The sequence below is a fragment of the Ostrea edulis genome, chromosome 1, assembly GCF_947568905.1.
Source record: "Ostrea edulis chromosome 1, xbOstEdul1.1, whole genome shotgun sequence".
Classification (NCBI taxonomy): Eukaryota; Metazoa; Mollusca; class Bivalvia; order Ostreida; family Ostreidae; genus Ostrea; species Ostrea edulis.
Genome location: NC_079164.1, coordinates 30,945,001 through 30,965,751, shown reverse-complemented (window position 1 = coordinate 30,965,751; position 20,751 = coordinate 30,945,001). Strand labels below are relative to the sequence as shown.

The 20,751-nt window shown below is 36.2% G+C and overlaps 1 protein-coding gene across 24 annotated transcripts; it reads right to left on the bottom strand.

Moving 5' to 3' along the window:
* Positions 1 to 1,686: 1,686 nt before the first annotated feature.
* On the bottom strand, positions 1,687 to 16,620 carry LOC125663985 (uncharacterized). Of its 24 annotated transcripts, XR_007365685.2 has the most exons (13): positions 16,350 to 16,489; positions 15,470 to 15,538; positions 14,067 to 14,163; positions 13,336 to 13,481; positions 10,537 to 11,892; positions 7,953 to 8,072; positions 7,459 to 7,515; positions 6,841 to 6,918; positions 5,224 to 5,438; positions 4,085 to 4,211; positions 3,391 to 3,528; positions 2,775 to 2,860; positions 2,150 to 2,241 (listed from the first exon to the last, which is right to left on the bottom strand). XR_007365685.2 is itself a non-coding variant. In XM_056140412.1 (12 exons), exons 2-11 carry the CDS (start codon positions 15,735 to 15,737, stop codon positions 3,427 to 3,429), a joined length of 2,334 nt encoding a protein of 777 aa, XP_055996387.1. In that variant the 5' UTR covers positions 15,738 to 15,751; positions 16,350 to 16,620; the 3' UTR covers positions 1,687 to 2,860; positions 3,391 to 3,426. The 24 variants fall into 24 exon arrangements, 18 of the variants coding, with proteins under 18 accessions (XP_055996387.1, XP_055996302.1, XP_055996422.1 ...); XM_056140412.1 differs by lacking the exon at positions 15,470 to 15,538 and adding an exon at positions 15,702 to 15,751 and having other exon boundaries at positions 1,687 to 2,860; positions 16,350 to 16,620; XM_056140327.1 differs by having other exon boundaries at positions 1,687 to 2,860.
* Between the last annotated feature and the right edge of the window lie 4,131 nt (positions 16,621 to 20,751).

The following is a 20,751-nucleotide window of genomic DNA, read 5'->3' as shown; positions in this document are numbered from 1 at the left end:
AGAGATATAAACACCATATGCAGGTGATAATGGAATATTGCTACATAAATCTGGGAAGTTGACGATGGAGAAGCTGAAATCCTCGCGTTTATCATAAAGTTGCCTTGTAAGTTTGCCGTTAATATCTATTTTCAATAAAATATCAAAGTATGAAGCAGAAGTGGTGTCTTTTATTTCTCGCTCACAGGGATATATCGAATCGACATACAGTGTATGGATGAAAATAATTACAGGAAATGTGTAATAATGATCTTTACACTACAAAAATATATCTGATAATGTATTTAAAATGCTTCATCATTTATCATCTGCTATGTTCAAATCATTGTTTTGGAGCAAAAAATTTCTTTTAAGTAAACAGCGGGCGGAACTTATTGTCAATCATTCACTCCAAAACACTTAATTAAAAAATTGGGTCTTTTGAAAATCACTCAAAGTGTAGTAAGATTTTCAGCATCAGTATTGAGTAGGTTGAGCCAGCCGTTGCTGTTTGTCAATTTCAGATAGTGTAAGGAGCAAGCGTTAAATATCAAAATCTTGAGGACTTTTTTTATAAACATATTGTGCAAAAATGATACGTTGTGCAGAAAAAAATTATCATGAAGCACTTACTCGCGGTTTTTTTGTTGTTGCTTTTTTTTGTTTTTTGTTTTGGTACACCGTCCGCGTATTCAATGCTATTAACAGAGTACATGTAAAATAAGAATTAGATTTCTTGTAATTCATAATTTAGATTTATACAATTTACTAAATAATGATTTGGAATCTTTTAATAAACCGTGAAAACAACAAACTAGAAATAAAGAAAAAAAATTGCTAACGTGTACACACAATGTCCGATACTTCACAGTTATTTTCTTTGTTAATTCATTTTACGTCCCTTCAGGAATTCTTCACTCATATCGAGCAGTGTATGCCCTATCGGACATGTGACGTGCAATTCCTATCAATTTTAAAACTGTATTAAAGGGACTGATTCACGATTTCCCCATAAATTTTGTTTTTCACTTTAAATGATCAAAATCTATAGTCTAATGTAAAACTTATACGGTACCAATTTTGATGCACCAGATGCGCATTTCGACAAATAATGTCTCTTCAGTGATGCTCAACCGAAATGTTTGAAATCCGAAATAACTATGAAGTTTTAGAGCTAAATATAGCCAAAAACCAGCGTGCCAAAAAAGTGGGGCCAAATATGTTTAGAAGGTTTCACAAAAAAATTAAGGTTATTCATCAAGACAGAAGCTCATTATAGAGAGTTTATTATTTGTTTTGAAAACAAAGATTGAAGTGTGTTATTGTTTACGAAGTTTTCAAAATAAAGGGATATTGATCCAAGTTTATTAGATATATCACATTTCAAGTATACTTTAAGTAAAATGTATCATTTAAAAGTGTACAAAATGAAGATGCTTTAAATTACAAAAATTAACGTTTCACTGGTTTGTTTGTTTATATAAAAAGACTCGAGTCTTTGTTTACATAACACAGAATCAAAGCTAAGATACTGCTCTTATCCTTGCATTCAGACGGTCCAAATTTTGGTTGTCAACATTAAATGAATTATATTTTTAATTTTGAACATCAAAAATGATAAACATTTCTTTCAAAAAACGTGAACCAGTCCCTTTAAGAACAAAATAATACCAACAGTGTTGAATATTAACCCGAAAAACAACTAGATTTTAAACTTTGACTTTTAATGTAGCTTCAATGCCATGGTAACAATAAATGTCGAGACATCATCTAAATAAATTACAATTTTTCCAAATTTTTACAAAAAACAAACCGCACGGTAAGCAGGAAAACACATATTCCATTTACAGAACTACCTCTATACAAAGTCTCGTTTGCAACTGAAAGGGGCGTTGGAAATTTTCATCGTCCAATCTTCCATTAAAAACTAGCGAAACGAAAGAGGATGTACGGAGGTCCAAACGAAACGGTTACCTGACGTGAACAACTATTTTCCTTCGTTGTCAAAACTCAAGATATGGTATCACAAATGTCGCCTTGTTGAAAAAACAGTAAAAAATCTTTCTATATCACATAGATTTCAAGCAATATCATATTTATTTACAGTTGTTTCACCAGAAAGCAGAAATATAGTACATCTGTCCATAATAAATTATGTATAAATAAAGTCTTATGCGCCGGTTGATGGCGAGAAGTCGGGTCGATATCCTCCGTTGAAGTCAGGATGTCGTGAAAGTATATTATTACATCTTCTTATCTAACCTAGAGAAAATAAAAACATTTGTTGTAAGAACGATTTCAATACAAAAAAAAAATACATATAAGTTAGAATTCGTATCATTTTAAAATGAAATAGGTAAAAATAAAAGAAATTCACTTTTAAAATTAGAATGACAACTTACTCACCAATTTCATTTGACATAAATTTACAGATATTAATGGTTAACTCACAAGTAAATACTGGTATGTTGAGATGAAGTGATCATATTGAAAGCATAGAGCAATAAAAAAAAACTGTTTTGTTTATAGTAAATTTTAAAACTTTTAATTCATAGTTTAAATTTTTCTCTGTGTTTTATATTTTCTTCAGCTCAACATTTTCAGCGTTTTTCTATAGTCCTAGTAGCAAACACAAGTGGTCATGCAACACAGAGAGGAAGACTTTCTTACCTGAAAATGAAAAAAGAAAGTAATGAAAATGGTGCGAGTAAGGGAGGTGTGCTATGAGGGTGCGTTTTAACGAGAATCAAACACTACCAATGGTGAAGGCTAATATATACATTCGAATAACATACTTTAGTAAGAATCTGAAGTGGTAGGGTTGTTCCGTCAATAACAGAACCAAGGAGGCAGAAATTCACAATTGTTGGATTGGACCTTTCTGGAATAGGTAAAGGGGTAAACACCGGTTTTACATTTTTCCTTGAGTTCTGAAAAGTTACTTTTAGAGTCTGAATTGGGAAGGATTTATGGATAAACAAGAACTTCGTCAAAAGATATGGAGAATGTACCAGGCATTGGAATGGTTTAACGTAAGTTTGTTTGGATATCGGGGAATACTGTCATGTACTAGAAGAGGATAACACAACACATAAAGGGCTGAGTTCTCGAGTAGGGGTAAACATATCTAAAGGGTAATTCCATTCTAAGAGAAGATTGTTATAAAGGTTCACAGAATTAAGATACCGGAAGTGCTTTAAGTTTCGTTTGTAGTGATTACGGAATTTTCGCTTGTTTCGATTATCTTACTGGACAATTCATCATCATCCTAAAAGAAAGAGAAGATATTTGTTCATGAATACGGACAACTGTTGGTCTCCATAGCAGTCTGTTGTGTTATCCCCTTCTAAACAGGGCGGGTTAGTGCTAGTCTAAGGTCTAACACTACTGTTGCATCACAGTTTAACGTACTTCCACGTGGGAATCTTATATTCCTGAAATAGGACATTATTTGAAGTAGAGAGGATCCCTTCTATTCTTGCATATAACCCGTCTTACGCGCCTGCGTACTTCTGACATTGGTTTGTAGTCATCGTCCTTCGACTTCGTCTGAAGATAAGGTTACTCTCATCAACATAAATGATATACCTTAATCTTTTTTTGGTTTCAGTTGATCTTAATTAGATTGAATGATGATTGTGATGTAATGTGAAATGTATGATCAGTGAATAGAGCTGCGCATAATATATATCATGAACGAAAGCACAAACTAAGCAACCTTACCAATTTCATTGATAGGTTTCATATTTTGGAAAAATAATTTAAGGGGGACTGAAAGGATAATTCAATAAAACTTACAAACACGACGTCTAAGCTATTCTCAAGTTTTCAGTAGAGCTATGATTTTTCCAGTCCAAAAGATAAATGTATAGAATAATAGTCAATTTAAAAATAATAAATCAATGATGTCATCTTTACTTTCAAACCGTGGTAATAAAACAAAACTTTAAGCTTTAAAACAGGAATATTCATTTTTCATCAAAAAAAAAAAATAAGAAGAAGAATAATAATAAAAGAAAAATATTAAAAGTTTTACTTGTTTACGAACAACTGATCTATTACGTCTGCAGCACTAGAAGCTGAGTGGCAGCCCGAAGTCACTTACAGGCACACGGACATAGCGAAAAGTGCTAGGAGCAGGTGTATGAGCTCGTACCGATGGTATTGAACTGCTTTCCGTGACTGGGGCCGAGCTTCTAGTAGTAGCGGTAGAAAAGATTCCCCTGTAAAAACTTTAAATTCAAGAAAAGAAAAAGGAACAAAGGTTAGTGGTAGGTCATCAAGCCATTCCATGTTTATGCCATCGTGTGCTTTCATTGCGATCCAACTTGATTTCTCACATATTTCTCTGAGCCATAAAGCATATGGAAGATGAAAAAACACACAAGCAGGTTTTGTAAACAAGGCATGTTATATCTTATGAAATAATAAAATTTTCAATTTTATTTTAATGATATTTCGTTGGATTGTTTAAATATCTTCATAATTAGAGTAAAGCAAACTATGGTTTATTTATCAAATTGAATATACAGTGTATTAGAATACATAATTAATATATATATATATATATATCAATTAGTCTAAGTTATATAAATATATAGTGTTTAATACTATTGAGTTTACTTACTTAAATGCAAACAGAAAAAGAAAATGAATTCTAAAAATTATAGAGTTTGTATATTGTTAAACATTTCACACATGCTGAGAATACCATGCACTGTATAAGCCAAAGTAAAGCGAAGAAATGAGTGAAGTAGGAAAGAAATAAACAAAAAGATTGAATTTAAATGAAAAGGACATTTTGTGACTAATGATTTGTAAAAGGGTTTGGGAGCACTATAGAGAATTCTACACCTGTACTGGTTAGAGGGAAGATATTGGGAGGAGAAAATAACGGTTATCTGAATATGAATCTATGAAATACACCACTACCTGTAAGGAAATAAACACTGGGTTAGAAGTTAGACCACACCATGCGAGTTCTCAGTGTCCCCATTATGTATCTATGGAAGGCACGTCCTATTAGCTACTTTATTACGCATTCAACGTGTCCACGAAATAGTGACAGGCATGGAACGACTTTGTGTGTCGAGTATTTGAACAGAGGAAAAACCATTGTTTTAAATTTCCAGCAAAAAGAACACATGCGACGCCAGTATTTCGCGAACTGTTGGCATACTCCAATTCCTAGTCGCCAAATATATATATATATATATATCACGTGTTTTAAAGAGGAGCACTTACAATGGATCTCTCTCCTCCATTTCACTATACATTGCCAAGACTTTTGTCTTGATATCTGTGTCAGTAGATATAGAATCTGCGTCTAAATACCGGTCCATTAATTGGCGGTGACGGTCCATTTTTTCTTGGACGTCCCGTAACTGTGATCGGACGTTAGCATACACCTTGGGGGTAAAGAGAAGGTCTTTCGGTGCAATACGAGACTCGAGACGATGCTGCAAGCAACATAAAAGTAGTTTGAAGTTTTTATGGTTTCTTTGGCAAATGTTGAGAAAATAAATGTAGTTTTAAAATTCTAAACCGCGTTTTTGTTTTGTGCAAACAGCAAAGCATCAGCAAATAAAAACATGTACAAGGATTTATCTAAGCTAAGTCCCTTTTTTACCAAGAAGTGAACGACGAAATAGAAATTACTTTATAAAATATTTATTATCACGAGAGACATAAGCAGAGCAACTGAAACCTCTAGGGAGCTCCACATTTCGCTCGATATACATTGCACTTTGTAAAAAAAAAAAATAACAATACAGGTATACTTAAGTTTCTGATGCACATACTTATCAACAGGATTTGTAAAGTCAAGGAAATCATTTGTTTTCAATAGTGTTAAAATAACGAAATGTGATCTTTACATGATATGAAAATAAAACCATGAAACGGGGAAAAAAGTGAAAATAGATTTGACTCAGAAACCATGAAAATAAATTGAAAGCTGAGCATAGAAGATATGTTGGTGTCGTTATGGCCAGCTTTAGAAGACAATTCCACAACTAGTGGCAAAATTAGCCACTCAGATTGATAATAAGCTCTATCACAATGCTTATCTTCTCAAATAGTCACGTGGGGATCCGGGTTAGAACAGATCCTTAGTACCCCTTGCTTGTCGTCAGAGTAGACTTAATGGGGCGGTCCTTCGGATGAGACCCGTAAAAACCAAGGTTCCGCGTCACAGCAGGTGTGGCACGATAAAGATACCTCCCTGCTCAAAGGCCGTAAGCGCCGAGCATATTCCTAAATTTTGCAGCCCTTCACCAGCAATGGTGACGTCTCCATATGAGTGAAATATTCTCGAGAGGTATATATTCAATCCAGTATATAGCAAACATTTACTTAAAATCGTCATTGCTTCCATGGTACTGTACAGTAAGCGCGGGAGGGGAATGTAATTGATCTTTATATTATTGTGTGTGCTTTAATTTGGATGGCATTGCAAGGAAGCATCCCTGGAATGCATTCTTCAACCCATTGCTAAAGAATCCCATGCGTGCGAAATTCCTCATGACCTGACGATCGATCTTCAACATTATACTTGCAAGGATTTGACCGAGTTCCTCAGAAACCAGAGGAAAACTGGTCAAAAAGGAAGGAAAACACGTCACCCTACCTGGAAATATATCATTTTCTGTCACTTGATCAAACCCAGAGTTTTTCATTTTCTCGAAAAATAGATCCAATCAGAGGATTTCCTCTGAAAAGAGGAAACAGCACAGCCCTGCACTTGAATAGATGATAAACAACATGACTTATTGATCAGAAATTACTACGTGGTGGTGCTAGGCAGAAAAAGCAGAAACAGACACAGTGAGCATCTAGAATGAAGTCTACAGAAGTACAAACCTTCCAGGAGAGAATATCATTCTTAGGTTTTTTCACGATGTCCTCAGTATCGCCGAAGTACCTGCCCCCTGATACATACTGAAACATTTTGGGTAAACCAGGAAAGATATCTACATAGAGTGTCATTTAAATTCAATCTTTCATGCAGATACGCCATGCAGCATGATGGTTAGCTGTATGGATGAAGGCATGCAATGAATGGAAAGGACTGTCTTTGGGAAATCTGTTTTGACAAAGCAATTGTGAACAAAAGTTGTTGATCTTTGAAATCATGAAATCAACAACTATAATGTTCACATCTGAACCGAAGGAAAATAAAAACCTTTCGTTCCTTTGGATCGCAATCAAGGCACATGTAGAAGATAACTATTTCCGTGCTTCCGCCCCTATATATCAGCGCAGCTCAGCCTACATGTTGAATAGAGAGTCGCCATAAAAGAAACCAGCGCAGATGAACCATCAAAAGGATTGTAATTTGTTTGGCAATACGGTTTATGTCTTGCAAGGAATTTTATATAATCCAGAAATATTTAATTTCTTATAAATACGTAATCAAAATCCATCTACTGGTTTCTTCTTGGTTCGAAAAAGCGTCAGCATTGCGAACATCATACTCACAGCCGGCCTTGGTGAAGCGTGCAGATGACTTGTGGGGATTTCTGGCTCGGCGGATCCCTGAAACATCGAGTTATACACATGCAGGTAGACTACTAAACGCCAGGGTACTAAAAGTGGGCACTGTATATCACTTATTTAGTTTTTTCTAATCGTTTCCACGATGTGTTTTTTTAAAGCGGGTAGGTAATTTTGATCGATGAATTCAATGAATTGCCTATATTCTCTGAATTTAATTTGGGTTTATGGAAAATTGAAATTATTTTCCTTAGATTTATGCGCGTCTTTGTGAATGACATGGGTTTAAATGCTCAAAATGTAATTTGGTAGCATACTGAATATATAGAATATAAGTGATGTACAGCACGTAAATGAAGATTAAAATGTAATACATATAATTCTACGTCTCTAACAAAATAAAAGATACCGGAATTATATGATCTACTTGAATCATTTTCTTTAATTGCTGTTAAAACTGAGAACAGTTCTATATTTACCTCTTCGCCACTTGTGTGTTTCCTTAAATTAATTTCCCTGATGACAGTGGCTGCGTATTTTGACTTGGGTCTTTTATGTTTTGGGAGGACTACGTCCACTTTGCTTCCAACAAGTGCCGCCTGTCCGTAACAAGCAAAATATTCAGGAAGGGGAAGTTAAACAAGTAATGGCCATATGCTGCACAGTAATTTTACCAAAATATCAAATTCTGCAGATTAAAGACTAATTTTGCTTTTAATGCAACATTTGACAATTACTAAACTCAAACGTTTATTTTCAGATTTTTCTTCTTCGGAAATTATTGAAGTAAAACAACATTATATATCAAACGAAAGAACGTGTGGATTTCAGTTAAAGAAACATGAACAGTCATATCATTCGAATGGATAGTACGGGGCGCACAGCGGTACCCGAAAAGGTTCAGAGCGTAAGCTTAGGAGACAACAGTGCAATGAAACCATATCTGATATGATCTATTAAATGTGGACTGTGAAAATGTAAGATTTCTGACAAGATGACCAGTGACGCGGAATTAAACTGAGAAGGCCCCTTCCCCTCCCCCCAACCATGATTACTTTGCTGGACATTATTCTTCAGATAAAAGACAGCAAGGAAACTTTTAATAAATTTGTCTTTCCCCATCAGACTCTGAGAGATCCGTTACATTATGGTTTTATGTGGTTGGTAGTTGATGACAAGGTAGTTATTGTTAACTGTTCACTTTTCTTGTAACATAGTGGATACAATAACTAAAGCCATGCAAAAAAAGAAATGGTCATGCCATACCAAAACAGACTGAAGAGGTCATTCGACCAACACCTTCTTCATGCTGCCAAACGCCTTTACATACATGCGAATTCATAATAAAATGCCTGAAAAGGGAAACAATATCAGTGGGTTTGCAATCATAAGCACAACTTAGCAACATTTAGCAACGCGCACGCGCAGTCCTTCCCATGAGAATAAACATGAATGAAGTATGTCTTCGCATTGAAGCACAATTCATTGAAAAATATCAAAAATACATAAAAAGTACTTTGCTGCCAAACATACAATAGTTTCAGAAATGTTCACAAGCTAGCAGCCACGGCTGAATGGGTTCTACGATATCATGAGATTATGAGTTAGAGCTGTCACTGAAGCGGCCATACTGTCCATCGTCCAATCAAATCCCTTGCATCAACACCAAACCACTGTAAACGGTTCATATTCTCAATCATTTCTTCTTCTTTTTTTTATTTCGTTACGTTATCTTTAATTTTTGAAGGTGCGATATCTAAAGTTCTGGGTGCTTTGCAAATGATCTTTTTAAAAATCGGAAATGTATCAAATATCGCGAATATAAAGCGTTTACAGGAACACCAAAAACTTTAAACTCACAACTTCAACAATACGATGGGATGGAAAAAGAAGATGGATAAAGTTACGTCACCTTTCGGGCAAACTTTGATTTGTATGGCAGTGGTGATGCAAGAACTCGTACAGATGACCGTGCCTTTGAAATTTTTTCGGCCCTGTCTGGCACGTAGTAAGGGTAGTAATCATTATAGCTACGGTATGATTGTTGATAGTACGGGTTATTATACCATGGTGCGATCATGGATGAACCATAAGCAAAACCATAGTGACTTCTTGTGTCTACACCTCGTGGGGCATCTATGAAGTAATTGCGACGCGGAACATATCTGTTCACGGGATAGGCAAATGGATTATAGGAGGCACGTGCATAGCGCCATCCAGCCGTGACCGGCTTGCGGAAATCGACTTCAGAAACTGAAGCCCTTCTAGGTCTGACTACGACTACTACCTCTCTATTAGCCCTTCGAACAGTGGGACGGGGAGGAGGCGAGAAGCCTCGCGGTGGTACAGAGGCCCTAGCACGGTAAACTGACTGCGTCACCTGCAGAGGTTGTGGTGGTTGGGACCGTGCACGTCTGGAGGCTACAGCTGCTCTTGGGTTGTGATAAAGTTCAGTATCCACCTGTATTCAAATAGGGAAAATGGTTACGTATAAGACTGCTGAAAGAGAATGTCGATTATTAGAGACATACAAATTGGAGGATATATGACAAATGATGAATTCCGGACCCAGTCAACCGTTCTTTTTCCCTATCTTACTTTTTTCCAAAAATCACATGATCAGCGTATTCCGATGTTCATTCTCATGGGTGTTTCTGTATAACTTCTTGTCAAGCACACTTATTCAAGCAACCCACCGTCACGATTTAAACAAGCCGAAGCAACGCTTGCAATGGCTAAAAGAGGAAGAACCAATAGTAATTGAGTATATATGTATAGTCACGCCTACAATCACTACAAATATCATAAACAAAGAACATTGCATTGTCCATAATACCACTAGTAAAGTATTAATTATTCAGTTAGTCATACTTGCATTTCGAATAACAAGATATATGAATGTTAATGGGCTTGGAGCTATTGATGGCCACAAAAAAGAATCTTCTATGCATCCAAAAAGTGGGGATAAATTATTCAGGTCGTGCGTGGATTATCTATCTCAGACAGGATTTCCAGGATGCAAGGAAGAGGGAAATTACCGAAACCGTATCACACGTGTTTTACCTTGATTTTGATTTTATCGAGAGTGGAGATCCTATTGTCTTCCCCTGTACTCTCATATACTGCCACGGTTCTGGACCTGTCCGGTGACTCGTCCCTTGTCATCGTTACTGGGGACGCTCCTCTAGATCTTTGGCTTAATGGATATATGACAAGTTGGTCTTCAGACCCATCCTCTAGGCGTTTTCTGTAACTTACAGAGGGGTACGATTTCTGATATGAACGGGGAGATGATTCAGTGGGTGGCAGAGCTTTAAGGGAGCTATACAGACTTCGATAACTTCTTGTCGCATCATTAAGAGCTCGATATCCACAATCAAGTCTCGTTCTAATTTCCTCTCTAAAGGACCGCATATCCTTAAAATACTTTTCGAAGGCCGAGTCAGTGCCCACAGACACAGCGTAGGTGCCTGGACCTGTGGCCAACATTGGTCCCTTCAAAGGTAGTGGTCTTGAAATATACTGGAATCCTAAATCGCCACGATGGGGATCTGTATACTCCCCTTCAACACTCAAAACAAGACTAGCAGTATCATACTCCTCAAGGTCGGTTTCTGCTAACAACTTTCTTGCTCTTGCTGCCGTTTCTGCAACAACCTTATGGAAGAGAAGATCCTTTGATACAGCCGATTGCTGAACTTCTGTTGACTTAGGGGCAGTATAAGGTGTGATGGAAAAGTCGGAAGAAATATCGGGTACTTTTGACTTGTATCCGTCTCCTTCATCGTCGTCAAGCGCTACACGGCGCCTGGGGGCAAATGGCACATACTCTTCTTCGGGACTGGGAGATCGACGGTTTTGCACTATGTAAAAACATTCCCCAGGTGTTTCAGCATATTCATCCTGATCTCCATACCTACTTTCATATTCATAGTCACTCTGATCTTCAGAAGCCGCTTCCGAATCGAGACCAGGCCTATAGGTTTGAATATCCGGTCTTTTTCGTAATTGTAACAATTTTGAAAAATGACTCCCACTCCGATGTTTTGGTTTTCTACTCCTCCCTCTGCCGTCGTCATCAAATTCCCTATCTGGAGATGCCCTCGGGCTTTGGTATGGGGATATCATAGGAGAAGATGTTAAAGAACCTCCTGTTTCCTGCCTTGCTGATTCCCTAATATTGCGTGCGCATGCTAAAGCACGCGTAGCTTGTGACGACCATTCGTATGGGGAGCAAGGTCCCCTCTTTTTGTTAGATCGGAACGAAGGGGGCATGGAAATGCCCCGTTTGGCTTTAGTATCCTGTGGCAGGGCCCCTCTGTAAGAATCTGCGATCTGAAAACGCCTAAAGGGTTTGGGTGGAGCGGAAGCCTTCAGATGTGTAGTGGGCAAAGGTTCGTTTGCTGTTGATGACGGGGGCTGCGTGAACATGTGATATCATTATACTTCATTTTTATCTTCAACATCAAAGCACAATTTGGTGACTTTTTCTCTTGTTTATTGTGTGTATCAAGTGCACTAGATAGATGCTTTCAATACATCGTCAAGCTGATTAATTACTGGTAAATACTAAGTACACTGAGTACATCCACAACATTGATAGTATGCAATATGGTTAAGTCATATATATGAACAGCTTGATACACTTACATAAACAAGAGCTAGAATAAGAATATTGAATTATATAGCTTAAGAACACTTTGTGCTGAGGCGGAAAAAAAACAGAACTCTGAAACCAAGACTGTGAATAAGGAATGGTTTAAACTGGGTCCAAGAACAAATCAAAGTCAGAATCCCTTCAACAAAAAATTGTGAAAAATGAACTACAGTGCTTGAGAGAAAGGTGGATTTTCCTAAAACAAACAAAGCTTGTCAAAAGGTAAGCTAAATAGCCTGGACTTACAGACACTGAGTTACGGATGAAATGGCTATCCGATATCACCTTGCGTGATCAGTTCTCAATGGCAAGCAGCTGAGTATAAGCATCTTTTTTTATTTGCAAGTTTTTTTAACCAATGAGAACCATCGTAACTTTTAAACATCACAGTCCGAAAGTCCAAGCTATTAGTTGAATGATATAAAATTACCAAACTAGTTTTATAACATTCAAGTACAGAGCATCTCACAAAGATCTGCAATGAACAAATTCACACAATCCAATCATTTACAGGTATTTACTTATCTTACATTAACACACACGTATGTGTGGTCAACTATATAGTGACAGAAAGTTAGTTCAGGATGATTAGATAAAAAATATGTTTCTGATAAAACAAAAACGGAAATGGGGATGAAGATTCCTGAAAAAATTAGAACAAAATGTTATAATCACAAAAACGATTTATAAATAGGTACAGTAAACGAATGCCATCTTTCACATGGTTATTAAATATAAGACACGTTGGACATTTTGCCATGAATTGAAAGAGTGGTTGTGTTAAGTGTTTTATTTTTTAAATTATATGTAGATATTATTTATGATTTTACTACTATAATCTTCAAAGATGAAGTGTAAATACAATGTACACATATTTTTAGTCAATATTTGCACGAACTTAGTGTCTTACGTACATAACAGTGTATGGACATGCATCAGTGACGACACCGATACTTACCCAACCAACATCTCATTATAATATTAAAATCAAATGTATGAAAAGGCATGTAAAATATTAACATTTATTTCATCTGGAAATCACCTAGTAAACTTTTTAGATATCATTTTATTTTTGTCCACGTAATCTTCATTTTTATTGCAATGTAAAGTTCCACGCATCCATTATCATGGAACGGTATTCGATTTGATTCTGTGAATCACGGGTAGGTCGTATTATATTTGAACAGGGTAAAAATAGTACTCACAATGGCCTGTGAAGCATGCTTAAGAACCTCCTCGTCACGCTTGTGTGAGCTTGATGCCAAGTCGTAGGCGTCATCTACGAAGTGACTGGTCAGCATGAGTTCCCGATTGACATTTTTGCGGATTGCGTTCTCCTCCCCACTTGTGTCTAAATATAGAATGTAAAAAAAAAAAATGTAAAGAGCATTCGAGATGGTTTACGACAAGGACAATTTTCCTTGGTAATTTATTTTCAACCGTGCTTTCTCGTAAATGTTTGAAAAAATTTTCTATATACGATAAATATACAAGAACTCCTGTCTAATCATGTTTTACTATATCCTGTGAAAGACAGATATTGTTATTGCATTTAAACCATATACATTTAGTAATTAATCGTTAATTTCTAGCACTTAAATCAATCATATTATTCTTGTGCAAGACTGTCCGAAAGTTCATAATTTGTAGAATATATATTGATTTAAAACTTTAAAGACATATACACTAAAAATACTATTTTCAGACATAACTACTAAAGCCAAATATATTCACAAATTTTAGTAATGTAAAAGTACACAGAATTATGAAACATAATTCACAAAACCCTCTTTTTTTCTATTATTATTTTCACATCTCTGTCGTGACTGATTTATTGTTTTATTCCAGGTTTTTGTTTGCATGCCGTTGTATAATGTGATTATAAATAGAAGTAACAGTCTAAGTCGCCCAGATTCCAGCACCTAGAGCCGCTTACCCAGAAACTGTCTGTGGGTGGGGACGTAACGGGGGACGAATGTGTCATCGTAAAATCTGGGCACGCTGAACCCCCGTCTGGAGTAGCTTCGGGTGCTCTGTTGATAGATACAAACAAATCATCAGTTTCTTTTCAACATTTTGTAAGTGAAAATATTCCGACGTTTAGAGTGTGGCAAATTTAAGTGAAAATATTCCGACGTTTAGAGTGTGCCAAATTAAAAAAAAAAAACCGTTGTATAAACTATAGAAAGGTAATTGCGTATACTGTACTACGAAATAAGATTCATTTATTCAGAAAAAAGAAATTCGGGAACTTTGAAAAAAGTTTTTTTTTGTATTTGTTAAGTTATTTTCTTTCCTTGTAGCGATCATTGTCAGATAACTTTCTAATACAATCTCTAGTTTTATCTCTGATGTAAATATAGAAAGCCATTAAGTATATTATATTTGTTAATGTGAATCAGACAGCTCCGCTTCCGCATCGCTCACATACCCTTAGGCAGAGAACGAAAGTTCACCCTCGGTAAATATTAGGAGAGCATTGTTGGTGTTTTCTATTTTAGCCCGCAAACTGCAATTTGAGCCGCGGTGTTGGAAATTCTGGCAATGATACAACTACAGAAGATGTTTTTCATGCAAGAAACGGAAGAAAAATACCAGCTAAGCATATCTGGAAACTTATTAACAATGACACACAACAAGAGTATTCACTCCCACTTTTTCTCGAACACCTACACATTTCAAACAAAACACACAGTGTATAAAATAAAGTCGTGTTTACTTCAATAGGCGTTGCATTCCTGTAAATATTTGAATTATTTTTTTTTATCTTGTACTCCCATATTTATCTTTTGATTTTTGGATTCACATCTCTCTCTCTCTCTCTCTCTCTCTCTCTCTCTCTCTCTCTCTCTATATATATATATATATATATATATATATATATATTATCATTATTATGGCACACAGTATATCGACTTCTCAATCATAATCTCAATAGTGCTGCGTTAACTATTCCAGATGCAATGCACGTCATAGCGCGTGCGATCGGGATCATACATCACTTCGATTCTCATCAGGGAGTCTTCCCGAATAATTATTACAGACTGATAAGAAAAAACTGCGTATCCATGTAAAATATCACAAAAAACTAAACAATTTATTGTAAAATTATTAAAATAATATTCTTCTGATGCGAAATACATTGAAGAATGCAATCCCGTTTCAAATTTGCAAGCATTCCTGACGCTAGTTGCATGCAGCAGGGGCGGAACTAGAATTTTACTGATATTCTCCAATATAACATACTAAGAAAATATACTGATCGACTTGTTCCGGGTTGAAGAGACCTGAATTTATATACATTTACTACTCAATTTCTGCTTTAAAAAAAAAACTCACCCCGATGAAAGCTGGCGTCATTGCTCTTTTTCTGGCCATACCGGAGAGCTCGCCTTAGTTAGACCAAGCCTGTTACACAACGTTAAAACGAAATCTTGAAAACACATGCAAGCACAAAAACCAAGAACAATGCAAGGGTTTTCTATCAATTTTTTCCCCTGTTCTTTTTAATTAAATCTCTTGAAGATACCCTTGCATTATTCTCCAACAAATATACAATAGCTCATCATACCAAGTAGGAATCTCCGCTGGGTGTCACGAGCAACATTTTTCTGTATGTTCCTGGTTTAAATCAAATTTAAAATCCCAAATGAATCTTGATGATCACAAATTAATGAATGATTCTAAAGTTGCTTGCAAGCAAACGAAAAGGGGAGATAATTCTTGAGCAGACGACCCCCACCACAGGATAGAAGGTAGAAGAAATTTCCCAGACTTTATAAGGTGGCCAGCGTTCCTGACGATTAAGTCAACTCCAGAATTCTTCAATGCCTTAGCACCAAGTTTTATCCTTTGCGATTCGGGTTTGACGTACGTGGGTTGGACAATTCAGAGTGGAGAGCGAATAGTATTTCACTGCTATGACAGGAGTACTAACATGCACATTGGCGTTGATGGGAGATAAAGCAGATATGGATGATGATAGCTCCTAGCATCATTTCTAGGGATATGGTTGTCACCTCAGCTTGTGAGATGACTCGATAGTAAAGACTGCTGAATGCTGGAATTCGTTTACACTCGCGTCTTGAATTTCATCAACAGTTTGCCTTTTCATACATCTCAGTATTTATTTTTATCTGACGTTACTTTCAATTAATTTGATATAAAGTGATTGTAAAGAAAATATGGTTTATGAAAAATAAAATATTTTAAAACTTACAAAAACTTGGTTTTGACGAAAGGTGGAAAAATCCTCAAATTCAACACAGCATGAAGGAGCAGAGGAGCCGAGCCTATTCTACATATCAGCACCGGTCGCTGAAGATGCGTTTTGGCGAGCTGTTCCATTCTCGTTTAAAGGGGTGTCAAATATATTTTTACCACTAAGAAAAATTCCTTAATCAGATGGTTACCATCTACTATAAAAACCAAAAAATGTAAAATCATTAGAATTTCAGAATCAATAATTCTGTGTAAAAGATTATATTTTGTAAAAAGTAAAAAATGGTTTGAATGACTTCCCCTCTGTGGTAAATGAACTCGTCTGCTGACGGAATCTTGTTGTCTTGGAAGACACTGCCTAAAAATGGATAACGGCGGAACGTACGCTGGTGTATAATCTCGTGCTAAGCAACCAGTGCCCCGAGTATGTATTCGCATAAACAATAAAACTACTCTCGTTGGAAAAGCTTTCTGTAGTGTTGTGGAGTTGTAGACAAATTCTCGCTTACGAAGTTTCTTTTTTACTCGGGTGACCTATTGCAATTGGTCAGCATCCGTCGCCGTCCGTTACCAATTGAACATTTTAAACTTCTTGATAACTACCTTTCTAACATTCTTTTTATATTTGGTATGAGGCATCATTAGGACAAGGGGGCATAAATTGTAAATTGCAGGACTCCTGCACCCTAGCGACTCAAGGGCGGGGCAAAAGCTGTCAAAACTGACAAATTTTCAAAAATCTTTTTCTCTACGACTGCATATTTTTAGAGAAAAACTATATGGACCGCGATGTAGAGCAGGGGGGACTCTACCAAACACAGTGGCGTAGCTTCCATTGAGGCAACCGAGGCAGCTGCCTCGGTAAAAAAAAAACCACAACAACACCTTTTACGTTGTTAAAATGTCGATAGCTTCTGGGGGGCTGCGCCCCCCCCCCCCCCCCGACCCCCTGCCTCGGTAATATTCGAACCCAAGCTACGCCTATGACATCTAAATTTCATGCTCCCCTGGGTAGCAGTACTGACTCCAGAGTGGGACAAACTTGGTATATATACGGTATATGGGTAAAACATTTAAATTAACATATTCTTTCATGCTATTGATACTAAATTTAAACTAAATGGATATTTAGAAAGAGCATGCAGGTAGTCCATTACCAAAATTGTAAATTTCATGAATTTAAGGTAGGGGTTTTGGTATCAGGGTGGGGCCAAATTGGTTAATGATTTTAAAATGTCTAAACAATTGAACATTTTAAACTTCTTGATAACTACAATTTCAATTCTTTCAAAATCGTGTAAGAAGCATCTTTGAGACATGGTGAACCTGCTCCCCTGGGGTCTTGGTGGTGGGACCAAGACTGTGAAAAATTGACCAATAAAAAAAACTTTCTTCTCTATAACCGCATATCTTTAAGAAAAACTAAGTACACAGTGATGTAGGGCAGGAAGGTCTCTACTAAATAGGTAAATTTCATGATCCCCTGGGTACCGGTTCTGACTCCAGGGCGGGGCCAAACTTGGTGTATAGCCCTGGTATTTATGTGTAACACATTCAAATAATGCCTTCTTTAGTGATGTAAATTTAAATTGAAACCAAATAGATATTTAGAAAGAGTATGCAAAATTGTAAATTTCATGAATCCAGGGTTAAGGGATTTGATATCAGATTTGGGGCAAAAATGTTCAATGATTAAATGTGTTAAGGATTGAACATTTTTAACTTCTGGATATGTACCATTCCAATTCTTTTCAATTGGTATGAAGAATCTTTGGGACAAGGGGGGCATACATTGTAAATTTCAGGACTCCTGTACCCCTGGGGCCCTATGAGCGGGACGAAAAGTGTCAAATATTGACCAATTTTTATTTTTTTTTTAAATTTCTCTACAACTGCACGTTTAAAAAAAATAAATGCATATTGATATAGAGCAGGAAGGCCTCTACTAAAATTGTAATTTCATGATCCCCTGGGTAGTGGTTTTTTGATATATTTTTATTTGTAATATTTATTCAACTATCACATATTAATATATTACATATACGAATACATCTACATAAATAAACACATCCACATATATACAAATATATACAGATCACATACACATAAACATACCCCAAACATACAAACCTACACAAAGACATATATACACACGTTAAAGTGAAAGTTGTATTTAATATAGAAGAAAGGAAAGAAGAAAGGAGAAAAAGTAAAATAAATGAAAAAATACTTGATTATAATGGGTAGTGGTTCTTAGTACAGGGCGGGGCCAAACTTGGTATATATAGGGTATGTGTGTAAAACATTTACAAAATATACATGTATTCTTTAATGTTATTAATACTATTAAATTTAAACTAAACGGCTATGTTTAAAAGGAGTAGGTAGTCCTTTACCAAAATTGTAAATTTCATGATCTCAGGGGGTAAGGGTTTTGGTTCCAGGATGGAGGCAAAATTATTATGATGATTACTGTTTAAATTTCTTTATGTCTGTTACAGTGTAAAAATTAAGTGCATATTTAGGAAAAGCAGGAAAGGATGTACCAAAATTGTGAATTTCACAACCCCAGGGTTTTGACTCTAAGACGGGTCCAAATTAATTCAGTATTAATGATTATGTTACATAAATTATAATTTGAAGTCTTTCATCAGTATAGGCACTTTCGGGGGCACTTAATATTTAAGAACACATCTTGTTTTATACTGTTGTTGAATGTTAAAATTCAACTTATACATACAGATTTTTCTTCTTCAAGATTTCATGGCCCTTGGGACTAATGATACTTTAAACTAATACTCAAGTGACCGATAAGGCCTGTGGGCATCGTGCTTTGTTGGGTCTCCACCCCACCCCCACCCCCACCCCCCCCCCCCCCCCCGTTTTATAATGGTTTTAGGAAACATGTATATTACACAATTATGAAATTTCATGTACAAATACACGATTTTTTCCCTTCCCATTCGACGTATTTTATGAATATACTACGAGTACCTGCTCGCTCTTCGTATGATTTTGAGAACAAAAAGGTTCAAGAATGTGTTGTCACTTTCCACAAAACATTACATCAACGCTGGCAACGTTTCAAGGTGATTTGTATGCAAGTTACCGCTTCTGTTTAAGACTGGATTTGTTGTGCAGATATTGGATGTACAGAGTATGTACATAACCTTGGAAACAGGTTATCTTCGGGTAATATGTATGGTGTCCCGACATAGGTTTCTATATAAACTGATCTAACGCAAAACAGTTGATTATTAATTAATAACATCCACTGACACAATATTTTATCCCAAAGTGTTCATCACAACGGTATTAATAAGCAATATTTCATAAACAGTTGGCAGTCTCCGTCTTAAAAGCCTCCAAGATTACAGCCATTGGCAGAGGTGTCGTGTGGAACTCGGGCACAGCTCGCCAAAGCTAATCACTCTACCCAAAGAAACGGTTATCTCCAGGAAAATCAAAATAACTTTTTTATACGTCCAATTACTGGAGATAAAATAAAGCTGATAATATGCATGTGCACATACTACATTCCGATACAGGCTTCAAGGCCATTGCATTAATCATAAAGCTTTAAAGTACCATTTTTACCAAGTATTACGACAGAAAAAATACAGAAGTACTGTTATGAACAGAAAATACCGCCTATATGCACGAGTAGATTATGTCTTGATTACGCACATGATCATGGGATTTGTTCAGCTGAATCAAGTTTGACGAAAGATTAGTATTGTGTGCCAAAACAAGGTTGATGATAAAGTTTTGTGCTGTACAACTGTAATTTTCTACTAAAGATTCGCCCAACTTCTTCGAACGGAAGATAAGTATGTTTCAAAATCAATTTCTTCATCAGAGGAGCTGCTCACCATCTTAACACACGACCTTCACTTCAATGTGAATATTTTGAGTATATACGTTTGTGTTGACTGTTTAATTTAGAAAAGGTTTACGATATTGGGCATTGCCATATAAATACAAAAGGCCCATGAGTCACAACGCTCACCTGAGTCACCTCAATCCTGCTACTCTTCAGATATTTTTTAACCTTCTTTTACTCCCACGAAACATTTTGACATCTTGTTCTGGTCCCATCCTAGACCCACGGCACCATGACTTAACCAACCTTGAATTCACACAATATATAGGGTGCTTCGAAATCAATATTATTAACAAACCCTGACTGTTCTGGAAAAGGTTTTAAAAAATTGTATTGCGTTAAATTTGATCCCTGGTTTTAACCCCTCCACCCCAATGGTTCATGGTTTGAACAGGAAAAAAACCCTGGAATCAACACAACTTGGGAATATTTGCATATTATATGATACAGTGTGGTCCTGCTACTCTTCAACATAATTTTTTTTAAAGGTCCCTACATATTCTCATGTAAAACTTTG

Excerpts from the sequence above, each read along its gene's own strand:
- LOC125663985 (XM_056140327.1), bottom strand. The coding sequence starts at position 15,508 with ATGGCCAGAAAAAGAGCAATGACGCCAGCTTTCATCGGG. Across the intron at positions 5,439-6,840 it reads ATGATATTCTCTCCTGGAAG|CATCGTCTCGAGTCTCGTAT; the intron begins GTTTGTACTTCT and ends TGTTGCTTGCAG. Across the intron at positions 4,212-5,223 it reads ATGGAGGAGAGAGATCCATT|TTTTTACAGGGGAATCTTTT; the intron begins GTAAGTGCTCCT and ends TTGAATTTAAAG.